We start from the raw sequence: 11,907 nt of genomic DNA, 5'->3' as shown, positions 1-11,907 counted from the left end.
CGGAAAGCCACCGGCAGCCAGTGCAGCTCGCGCAGTAACGGTGTTACATGGGAGCGACGAGTCCCTCCCAACACCGCCCGCGCGGCCGCATTCTGGACTAACTGGAGCCTCCGAGTGCTCCTCAAGGGGAGCCCCATGTAGAGAGCGTTGCAGTAGTCCAGGCGGGAGGTGACAAGGGCATGAGTGACTGTGCGCAAGGTGTCCCGGTCAAGAAAAGGCCGCAACTGGTAAATCAGGCGTACCTGATAAAACGCCCCCCTGGTCACGGCCGCCAACTGGTCTTCCAGTGTCAGCCGTGAATCCAGGAGGACACCCAGATTGCGAACCCCTTCCGAGGGAGCCAAAATTTCGCCCCCTATACTCAGCGATGGAGTCAGCTGACTATGCCGAGACGCCGGTAGCCACAGCCACTCGGTCTTGGAAGGGTTGAGCCTGAGTCTGTTTCTCCCCATCCAGACCCTTACAGCCTCCAGGCATCGGGCCATCACGTCAAGGGCATCGTTGGGGTGGCCTGTGTATTTCAATGTGTATTCCTTTGTTCCTGAAAAAAGGAAAGTATAAAACTGACGTTTGAGCCTGCCCTCAGGGTTCAGAATTGCTTGTCTCTATTGCTTCTGAACCTGCACAATAAATCTCTCTGCTAAAACCCTCTGGAATTCGTAAAAGTCCTTTCGTTTTCCACAATAATTGGTTGGTGGAGAACCAGGCCTCTCTTTCTCTCCTTGACTTTGCTGGGATTATAATTGTGGTCCCAGTTAGATCGAACTTGTGTCCTTTTTAGTCCTAGTGGACAGACATGAGGGACAATGGGCCGTGTCTTTTAATAGCCAGGGAATGCTTGTGCAGTCTGGTAGATAGCTTTTTTCTGTTTGGCCTAAATAGTTCTTTTCACAGTTGTTGCATTGGACTTGGTACATAATGCCTGATCTTAGATTTGTTTCTGTTGGCTCTTTATGTTTTGATAGGGTCTGTCTGAGAGTTGAGGCTGGTTTGTGGACTACTGTGAGGTTGTGTTGGCTTAGTAATCTTGCTGTCATCTCTGAAATGTTTTGTAACCACAATTATAACCCAAGCAAAGTCAAGGAGAGAAAGAGAATTCCTCAAGGCCTGATTCTCCACCAATCAATCAGTGAACAGGCACATTGACATCGACCCCGCATACCAACCACTGAGAGCGAGAGAGCTACTTCAACTGAAATGCCAGAAGCAACATTCCAAACGGAACACGATTCAAACTGCACTGAAGATGTCCCCCCGAATGGAGATGAAATGTTTGCAACATAATTACCAAGCCCGGAGGATATATATATATATATTCAACATCAAAAGGCACAGATCACCAAGACTAAAAATTTATTTAAAACTTAGCTTTTGTCAGCGTCTGCTGACATCGTCAGAGTTTAAGCCAGGATTGAGAAACATGTTCTTATAGTCTCTGCAGAGCCAATCGTTTGGCTAATGAGCTTGTTACGGGTCTATTCAGCTCCCACCCTCCTGTAATCAATTGCTCCATTCTTGTTTCCGTCGGGGTTGTTGACAGCTGTTTAAATTTTGGTGCTCTGTTTCTCTCCACTCGGCCCGCCCCGTGGAGCGTGCATTTTGCCGCGTGCAATCATCTTGCTGCTCGTTTGACATTTCTATGTGCAATTCTGCCGTTTCAGCTGTTCGTTCTTCCTTGTTGTAATCGTCACTATCCATGTTGGTCACAGGCCCTTCCCTGTTGCGCATCGGTGTGATCTGCCTCCTCATTGTTTGTTGTAATGCTGTGTTAATTGGGGAGAAGTTATGATCCTCCGTTCGCCTATTCGTGCCGGAGAGGGTCTGTGGTTGTTTCATCCTTTCAGTTTTCTTGCTTAATGTTTCTTGCCAGCGCAGCATCTGATAATCTGGCAACAGCTCAATATGCTGGTTAATGGAATACTGGTTGGATAGCCATGCCTCTTTTAATAGCCGGCCACCCTTAGTTGCATCATGAGCAATGACTCTGGCCTTCGTGAAATTAAAGGTGTGATTGTACTCCATGGTGTGAGTTCATACCTGGGATCACTGTTTTTGTCATTTGATGGCCAGTTCATGTTCATGAAGCCTTGTTTGAAGGCGTTTCATGGTCTCACCCACATAATTGCATGCACAATTATTACAGTTAATCTGATAAACAACTGATGATATCTTGCTCATGGGTAAGGGTTCTTTGGGGCACATTATTCGTGTACGAAGGGTCTGATTGGGTCTATGCGCCACCTGATGTTGTGTGCTGATAGTATTCATGCCGCTGTCTCTGACACATTGTGAATGTAGGGGAGTGTGGTCCAAGTGGTGGTAGTTGTTCTATCATCTGCAGCACGTAGCGATCATTGCTGATGGTAACGTCGAATAAAATCAATGGAGTATCCATTCTGTATGCATACTTGATACAGGTGTGCATGATTCTTGGCTTTTTCAGTTGCTGTGCTGCAGTGCGTATTTATTCTGTTGAACAGGGTACGGATACAGCCAATTTTGTGGGTGGTGGGATAGTTACTGTCGCTGTGGAGAATTCGTGTAGGTGGATTTGCGATAAACGCTGGTGATCAGCGTACCATTATACTCGTGACATATTAGTATGTCTAGGAAGGGTAAGGTGTTGTTCACTTCTTCCTCTACCGTGAATTGGATGTCGGGGTAGATGGCATTAAACTTTTCCATAAAAGAAGCTTTGTCACGGTGCTTGATGACCACAAACATGCCATTCACATACCTGGCCCAAAATTTGGGCTTTTAATCCCTCATTGCTGTAGATTCTAACTTCTGCAGCACCACCTCGGCGATTATTCCCGAAATGGGAGACCCCATAGGCGTGCCCTTGATCTGTTCATATATAGAGCCATTGAACGTGAAGTATGTTTTTAGGCAGAAGTTGAGGAGCTGTATATAATCTTTGGGATTCAGTGAACCAGATGTTTGTGGTTCCTTGTCCTGCAGTAATTCGTTCATGACCGACCTGGCCAGATCCTGGGGAATGGATGTAAACAACGATATCACGTCGAACGACACCATGATCTCGTCATCCTCTATTGTCAGTATCTTCAGCTTTTGTAAAAAGTCCTCAGCCGATCTTATGGTAGTAGAGGTGTTTTTGACCAGGTGTTGAAATTGTGTGCTAAGCCACTTGGCCAGCCCAAATGTTGGGGTGCCTCTAAGTGATACAATCGGACACAATGGGATACCTGTCTTGTGTATTTTAGGTAGCCCATAAATGTGTGCTGTGGCCGAATTCCTGGGGCAGATCATTTTTAAGTCCTCTTCATGAATCTTCCCTTGTCGGTTAAGTTTGTTGGCCACCTTATTGATTTGATTCCTGAGTGTTGTCATGGAGTCTTTATTGACAATTCGATAGGAATCTTCATCATTAAGCAAGGTCTGGATTTTCTGATTGTACTCTATTCTGTCCATGACCACAGCGGCTTTGGCCTTGTCGGCCGGCAGGATCACTATTGAATTGTTCCTACGTAGGCAGGATCAATACACATACACACAGTATTCAAGAGCATTTGTCATAATGTCTTACAAGGTTTGAAATTCTTAGTAGTAGTCACTCGGCGCCAAATCTGGGCTATGGGGGGGGTGATCAAAAATATCCCAACAGAACTGCTTCAAAAGTTCTTGGGTGTGTCTAGCAGTGTGTGGGCGAGCATTATTGTGAACCAACACCGCACCGGAAGTGGTGCCATAGAAAATCCCGCCAAATATGAAGATGCGAAAGGAGTACTGCTAATGAAGTTCATGGAGTGTGGTTCAACCATCAATTCAGAAGTCTACTGTGAAACATTACGAAAACTCAGATGAGCCATCCATAACAAGAATCAGGGCATGCTGACTTCTGGTGTGGTGTTGGTTCACGATAATGCTCACCCACACACCACTAGCCGCACCCAAGAACTTTTGAAGCAATTCCGTTGGGATGCTTTTGATCACCCTCCCCCATAGCCCAGATCTGGCACTGAGTGACCACTACTAAGGAATTTCAAACTTTGTAAGACAAGTAATATAATGTTGTAGTTTTCTAATGTATATAATAAAAGTTCTGTATCTGCGAGTGTCTATCATTGATAACCAAACGGAGGTTTATTTCCAAATTGCCCTCGTATATGAATTAGAAGTTTTAAATACTTAATAATTTATAATTAATAGTCATATTTTCTTTGAATATAATAGTTTGTCCTTAAGGATTATAAATATAAGGAAATTAAAATTTAGATGTGGTTATATATTTGAAATACAATGCAAGTAAAAATGCATAAGGACTACTATTGGACTGAGTATGCAGAAAAATAGATTTTGAAATAATTGGATTTAATGAAATTGTTAATAGAGGATTTTTAAAACATTCATATACTGTACATATAGTAATACATTTGTACTCTATTTTCCTACAAACAGTATTTTAACGTTATACTATTGTTTTGCTGCAGTGTCTGGAAATCCTGATAACTGAAGCAAATTAAAGTTGAGTAAAGATCATTTAAACTATATAAGGATTAAGAAATTGATAGCCATGTATATTTTATATTCATAAAACAGTTTGGGACACTTACATACAGTATTTTGCAAAAATAGGTTTATGCTAGATATTATTGTAAATTTAGCATATAAAACAACAGCATATATATTAGGAGGATATAATCACTTTGGATATATATTACTGAGTTTATAATCTGAATTTGCACTGTTCAATAGGTAATTCCTTTAAACTCTTTGAATAAGGCAAAATTCAAACTCAATATATCTTTTGTTCTGTTTTTTAAACTTTTCCAATACCTTTACCCTTGAAAAAACAAAAGAACCATAACTGCACAAAATAAAATGGTATTGTCCAAACCTCAAAGCAAAATTCATACCATCTTTGACTAATATCACATGGACCCTATATTAAATTTTTGGAATAGCAGGTCCTGTTCACTTACAGGTCACTGAGGTCAATTACTAAAAAGTCTTTGCAGGACTTCCAGTTTTGTGCGATAGTGACCAATCACAGGCTTGCGGATTCACCGCACCCCTGCGGCTAATTTCGCCCAGTTCAATCTTTTTTGAACTGTTTGGATTACAAATATCTATTTAATTGGGACTCTAAAGCTATTTGCAAAGAAAAGAAAGGAAGAGAAAAACTCAAATTCTTGGCCATCATAGATCAGAGACATGTAGAAAGAACATATTAAGAAAACATAAATACTTCACAGGAGGAGATATATAGTATACTGCAACTAATTCAAACAACAATGACTTTAAACCACAAAGAAATCCAAAATAACTTTGAAAATATAAATCAATCTATTTCCAAGTTAACTTTACAACAAAAAAATTCCCAGAAAACAACAACAGAGAAGGAGCAGATAAAACAGATAAATGGATATAGAATTGAGAATAGAGACTTAAAGATGGAACTTAACAAAACAAGGAAACATGATTTAATCCTAGTGGAAAAAAATTCATAAGAATTGGAAAAAACAACGTATCCCTTAAGATTACAAAATAAATCTGAGGACAAGAAAACAGCTTGGATAAAATGGACTGTAGAGATGTCAGGAACATCGGAGAAAAAGGAAATGATAAGAGAAGTGGAGAGAAAGAAAAAGAAAAAGATTTTCAACAAACATGGAAAGGCAGAAGCCCTGTACAAAGACACTTCACCTGATTTACTTTTTATATCTACAGCAACATTTACAAACATAAGGAAAACCTTTTTGATTCAGCAAAATACATTGATTAAGAAAGATACTGGGCAAAGGAAAAGGACTAAAGTGGAAACCAAGAAAATAGATGATGGGACTTACCAGAGAGAATACTTAAAAAAGAAACATTTGTTTGAATATGGTTAAAGAAATAGAAAGGTTTTGGAATATATATGTCATTCTAAGAGGGATGAATTCCCTAAATAATATAGTATGCTTTTTTCCCTTTTTTGTTCTCTTTCTTGATATGAGTAATATAAAAAAGTTGAAATGACTTAGATAAAGGAAATGTTTTAGATACTTAAATGTGATTGAATTTAATAAAATTATAATGGATAAAAATGTTTTGAATAAGAGTTAAAGGACTAGATGACTAGATGTATTAAATGAAATGTTTAAAGATTAAATATATATTTTAATTATGGTCAAAAAGAATAAGAAATTTAGGAAATAAATATATATTAGCTTAGGAGGGATATAAGTTTTAAGTAGTATGTTGTTTTTTATGTTTCTTTACTCTTGCTCTCCTTTCTTTCTTTTTTTTCATTGTTTTATCAATTCCTTAAGAAATGTAAAAGTGTGAGATACTGTAGATGGTTCATATGGAAAAATAGAGTTAAATTTTTAAGTGTAAAAATTTTACGTGTAGAATTTGGTGGGAGAAACAAACTAAAATAAGGACTATAACAGGATCTAAAATAAGGCAACCAGAATGATTGGATAGAAAAGAAATATTATATTGATGTGATTATTAGTTTTAGGACTATTGGGAAAAAATTTAATTGTTATCTATCAAAACAATAAGAATTGTATTAACTCAATGTTTGCAAAAGAGGATATTTTGGGAAAAGAGGAAATCAACTAAAACCATTATGTGGATTATGGATTATAGAAATCAATTGTTAATAATAAATTTTACAAATTTAACTCAGACAACACACTGTTTACCAATTATTAAGTGATTTATGTTTTTTTAAAAAAATCAATAAAATATATTACAAAAAAAATAAGTCATTGCAAAATATAGGTAGTCCTCGACTTGTGACCGCAATTGACCCCAAAATTTGTTACTAAATGAGACTGTTGAGTGAATTTTTACCCCTTTTATGACTTTTCTTGCCACATTTATTAAGTGAATCACTGCAGTTGTTAAGTTAGTACCATGGTTGTTAAGCGAATCTGGCTTCCCCATTGACTTTGCTTGTCAGAAGGTCACAAAAGGTGATCATATGACTCTGGGACATTGCAACCTTCATAAATATGAGTCAGTTGCCAAGCATCTGAATTTAGATCACGTGACCATAGGGATACTGCAGCAACTGTTGTAAGTATGAAAAACGGTCATAAGTCATTTTTAATGCCATTGTAACTTTGAACAGTCACTAAATGAACTGTTGTAAGTCAAGGACTACCTGTACTATATCTTTATGCATTAAGAAACAAAAAACAGGAAATACTTTTGTATTATACAAGCTCAAAATTACTGGCGAGATAATTGCACAGAAGCTGGCTGCTAATGTCAACAGAACTAACAATTTATCCGTGACCATGGCATGCTAAGGTTGGTTACACCTTCCGTACCTTCAAGTATATAAAAATATGAGTAAGAATTAATTTCTCTCATGTCAATTTGCCTAAAAAGTCACACTCTGGCTTTATCTATTCCTGATCAACATAAGAGAATAATTTCTCTGCACATGCAAAATCAAGCTACCTGCACAAGGACTTAAGAGGCATGTTATAGTATAATGATTAATATGCTTTTCAACACTCACACATCTTAAATTCTGATCATTATTTTGTGTCTGTATCAACCATAAGAAGTCTTATTTAATCACAGCTTCATGACAGTACACATGGTTTTCATTTACAAAGTTCCAGGTTCAAATTCTACATTGAGAAAGTCTCTTGTCTAAATCCCTAAAAAGTTACTGTACTGTTTATATGAATTATCTTGCTTTATGAAAAGCCTACATTTAATTAGAGGCATTTCTTAATGTGCAACTATACAGTATTTCAGACGTTGTATAAAAATGTAATGAACATACGAAGGACAGAGATATTGCTTCTTTTTCCCTTTTCCTTTCTTTGAAGATTTCTCTTTGGAACAGACTTCCCCAACATATAAGAAAAAAGCAACCACAACAATTGCCAAGAAAAACTTCATCGTGGGGACTTGAAGCCCAGGATGAAAGTTGACCTATGATAGATAAGAAAGAACAAAAATGCAATTTGATGAAGTTCAGTGAAAAACTAGGATATACTTCACATAGGAAGCAAGCACTTTTAAACATCGTAGATAGAAATAATTATTCTCTAATGATCAGCTACTAGAGCTTATTAATTTGGCTCTTATACAAGGAATACACACACACACACATACACACACACATGAGAGCTGGTTTGGTATTGTTAAAGCATCTGACTAGGAACTGGCAGACAGAGAGTTCTAGTCCTGCCTGAGCACAAAGTCATTTAGGTGACTTTGGATCAGTTACTCCCCCTCAGTATTGCAAGCAGGCAATTGCAAACCACTTCCAAAATGCCTTACCACGAAAATACCTTACCACGATCAGGCCAGGCAATTGCCAGGAGTCGAAAACTGACTCAAAGGCACCTAATACATAAATTAAAAATAGACATATATTTTAAAGCTCATTTAAGTTGTTTTAGATTGGGGTGACCATATTTTAACTGTCACTATAAACTTTGCAACATATGGTAATCCTTTATTAATAAAACCTTGAGTTATTTTACAAACCAATCTTCTAAAAGAATGTTATTTCATATTATGCTACCTATAAGATAAAACAAATTAGTTTTGGGCCTGTTTAGAATTTTATTCTCCTAGTAGTTCAATTAATATTAACAAAACATTTTATTAATTACAGTATATTCATTCCCATGTTGTAGTAAAAAGCTGAAAAAATGTTCAGCTTTTTACTACAATGAATATACTTACATGAATTGTCAATAATCTGTAACATTCTAATTTCAAATAGAAATAATGTCAGGTATTCTTTGAAGCTGTTTTATTATTACATGCTCTTTGCATGACACTTACTGAATATTCTGTATCAACATAGCTAAACAAAGAGCAGCATAATTGTTTACACTTAATACAAACACTGCTTGCTGCTTCCCAGCTGCACTGACTGAAAAAAACCCCTCTGCATTTATGATCTTCAACCAGCTTTAGCTCTAGAGCAAGTGACTGAGCATTATAATATGAGCTGCGTATATTTTGTTCTCCATCCTTCTTTCGCCTTCTTACTCTGAATGCAGAGGTTGGATATTTATATCTCTTCAACAGAATTTATATCTACAGCAACAGAATTGTTGTCTTCCTTCCAACAGAAGAAGCATCTTCTTCTGCCCACGGTGCTGGGCTGCAGTCAGATTATGAGGCATGGGTTCTCTGTACTCCCCATAAGCACATCTAGGCTTTGACCAAGGACATGCTCCAGTGCTGCAGCACTGGTAGGGCAGAAATGGTGATGGTGCCCTCTCACGTGTCCAATGACAAGGTCTCCTTAACATCTTCTCCTGCATTCACTAGTGTGAGATCTTTGTGGCCTTTTCTGAAGTTATTAAATATTATTGAGATAAACACACACACACACATACACATTTTATAGGATCGTCACAAAGAAGATCTGCAGAACACATTTTAACGTGCAGAAACAGCACCTTTCATTGGAGGACACTCTAAGAAAACATACAAACACTTCAGTGATTCCCTGTGTCACTTTAGCAACAGATGTCACTTTTTTTTCCTTCCATCAAGCAACAACACCTAAGGCTTATCGCTTGGCCCTTCCAGCACCTTGTGGAACCAACAAGGCCTCTGAACACCATTTGTCTCCCTCCAAATCCTCGGTCGGAAGCGAGCAGTGCAGCCTGACTTTTCAGACTCAGACCCTCGCTCTTGCGCCCTACAGCTTTTCCTATATTTTGATAGCCGCCTGCCTTCCCCCCCCCCCCCCGATGAAAATATCTCCCACAATTTCCTCCTTCTCCCCCCTTCGCATCTCGGCAACAGCAGCAGCGCCCGGGGATTCCGCTGTCCCCAAATCCCTTCCCAACCTCACTAAGAGCCGGCTCCGCAGCTTGTCAGCAAGAAAGGGCGGCATCCCGCCAGAAGCTGGCCGAGGTACTGAACTGGGGTACTGATGGAGCAGAGAGATGCCGGTCGCCCACCTCTGCAAAGCGGGATGCTGCACCAGCCCGGGATCTCACGGGGAGGGCTCACCATCTGGGGCACTTTCCAAGTCCCGTCTGCATGTGTGCCCGAAGCCTTCCCTTCCCTTCCCTTCCTAAACGGACGCGCAGGCACAAACTCCTGGCTGAGTTCTACGGCCCTTCGAGCCACGGGACAAGGACTTACCGCTAGCAGGAAAAGAGACACCGGGATGGCCCAGCCTCCCCTGCCTCTCCGGGATTATAGCCAGAGGTGATTGGCCAAAGGTGTCATGACCAAAGCGAAATTCACCAGCGCGTTTGGGAAGAGAAACGAAGCAACACCGGAGATCCGCCGCTGAATTATGAAAACGAGCCCCGCATCAAAAAAGTGTCCATTTTGCTACTGAGCATGTGCACACTCCTTGAGAGGCTATGAGGGAGCATGTGCGAGCCTGTTGCGCATGTGCGGTGGCGATGTGGCGTCTGACCTTGCTCGTTTCTGCGCCCGTCACTTTTCTGCCTTTAAGCTGTTTGCCTCGACGGGTTTGTGAGGTTCCGTTCCCTTCCCTTCTGCGAGCACCTGGCCTTTTTCGGTTGTTGGGGTTTTTATCCTGAATCCATAAAAAACCTGTAATATTGTACTAGCACAAAACTTCTACCAGGAGGACTTAGTCCTACAATTGTTAACTGGCTGTCACCAAGGATTTTTTGCTAACATAAAGTGTTCCAAGAAAATTAAGTTTGTAGCCATTTACTGCATAATAAGGTGGCAGGGGAGATACAAGTAGTCCTCGACTAATGACCACAATTGAGCCCCAAATTTCTGTTGCTAAGTGAGACATTTATTAAGTAAACTTTTGTCTCATGTTACAACCTTTCTTGCCACAGTTGTAAAGTGAATCACTGCAGTTAAATTAGTGACACAGTTGTTAAGTGAATCTGGTTTCACCATTGACTTTGAAGGTCAACTGCAACCGTCATAAATATGAGTCAGTTGCCAAGTGTTTGAATTTTGATCATGTGACCATGAGGAAGCTGCAGCAACAGTTGTAAGTGTGAAAAACAGCCAGAAGTCACTTTTTTCAGTGGTGATGTAACTTTGTATGGTCACTAAATGAACTTTTCTAAATCAACCTGTATTTGGATTGGAATCGGTATTGCGCCTATTTGCCTACTGGGATTCTTTCTCTGTTCTGATTGAAAGATGGGTTTAGACTGAGTTCATTCAGTGCATTAATTTGTAATAAGATTTCTTGAATTTGATTGGAAGAAAGATGCTGGATCCATGTAGCGCCTCATTCTTTTTAATTGTTTTTACATGGGGTCAGTCTCCATAGAATCATACCCATCTTCATAGTCATGGATCTGATGTTTTCTTGATATCACCACTCAGTTAAAAAAAGAGAGCCAGTATGGTATAGATTAAGATACGTAAGCAAGAACCGAAATATCCAGGATCTTGTCCAACTTCAGCCACAGAAAGTGAGTGATGTTAGTCCAATCACTCTCTAATGCCAGATTGACTCACAGGTTCATTATAAGAAATAAAATAGATGGGTCAGTTTGTAAACCACCATGAATGTCTGTACAAAAGATGGGAAATAAATCTATAAATAAATGAAATGTGGATCCAAAGAGCATCCAATTTTCATGAATTCCCTGGACTTTTTTACTATGCATCTGCTTGAAATCAGTATCACAACACAGATTACATCAGTTTGCACAAAAGAGAGCATAAGAAGCACAGATCTGACCATTTTAACCTGAGGCAAAAAAAAGTGTATTTATTTATTTATTTATTTATTTATTTATTTATTTATTGCATTTATATCCCGCCCTTCTCCTTACGGACTCAGGGCGGCTGACAATTGAATAAAATACTAACATATATACATATACTTAATTAAAATTTGATTAAAACGAAATATTTAACATGTCCAATTTAAAAGTAATTAAAACCCCCTTTAAAATCCCTCAGGCCAGTCCCGCTAGTTGGAACAGCCACGTCTTGAGGGCG

The 11,907-nt window shown here is 39.2% G+C and overlaps 1 protein-coding gene across 1 annotated transcript in view; it reads right to left on the bottom strand.

Moving 5' to 3' along the window:
• GLRB (glycine receptor beta) overlaps positions 1 to 10,271 on the bottom strand; it is a 64,482-nt gene extending 54,211 nt beyond the window's left edge. Inside the window, exons 1-2 of the mRNA XM_015819339.1 lie at positions 10,096 to 10,271; positions 7,757 to 7,908 (exon numbers count right to left, since the gene is read on the bottom strand). Coding sequence (XP_015674825.1) covers positions 7,757 to 7,875 — 119 coding nt within the window. The 5' untranslated portion in view covers positions 7,876 to 7,908; positions 10,096 to 10,271. The remainder of the gene's footprint in view (positions 1 to 7,756; positions 7,909 to 10,095) is intronic.
• Between the last annotated feature and the right edge of the window lie 1,636 nt (positions 10,272 to 11,907).

The sequence above is a fragment of the Protobothrops mucrosquamatus genome, unplaced genomic scaffold (genome assembly GCF_001527695.2).
Source record: "Protobothrops mucrosquamatus isolate PMUCROS unplaced genomic scaffold, P.Mucros_1.0 scaffold901, whole genome shotgun sequence".
Taxonomy (NCBI): Eukaryota; Metazoa; Chordata; class Lepidosauria; order Squamata; family Viperidae; genus Protobothrops; species Protobothrops mucrosquamatus.
This window is presented reverse-complemented; position numbering and strand designations above follow the sequence as displayed.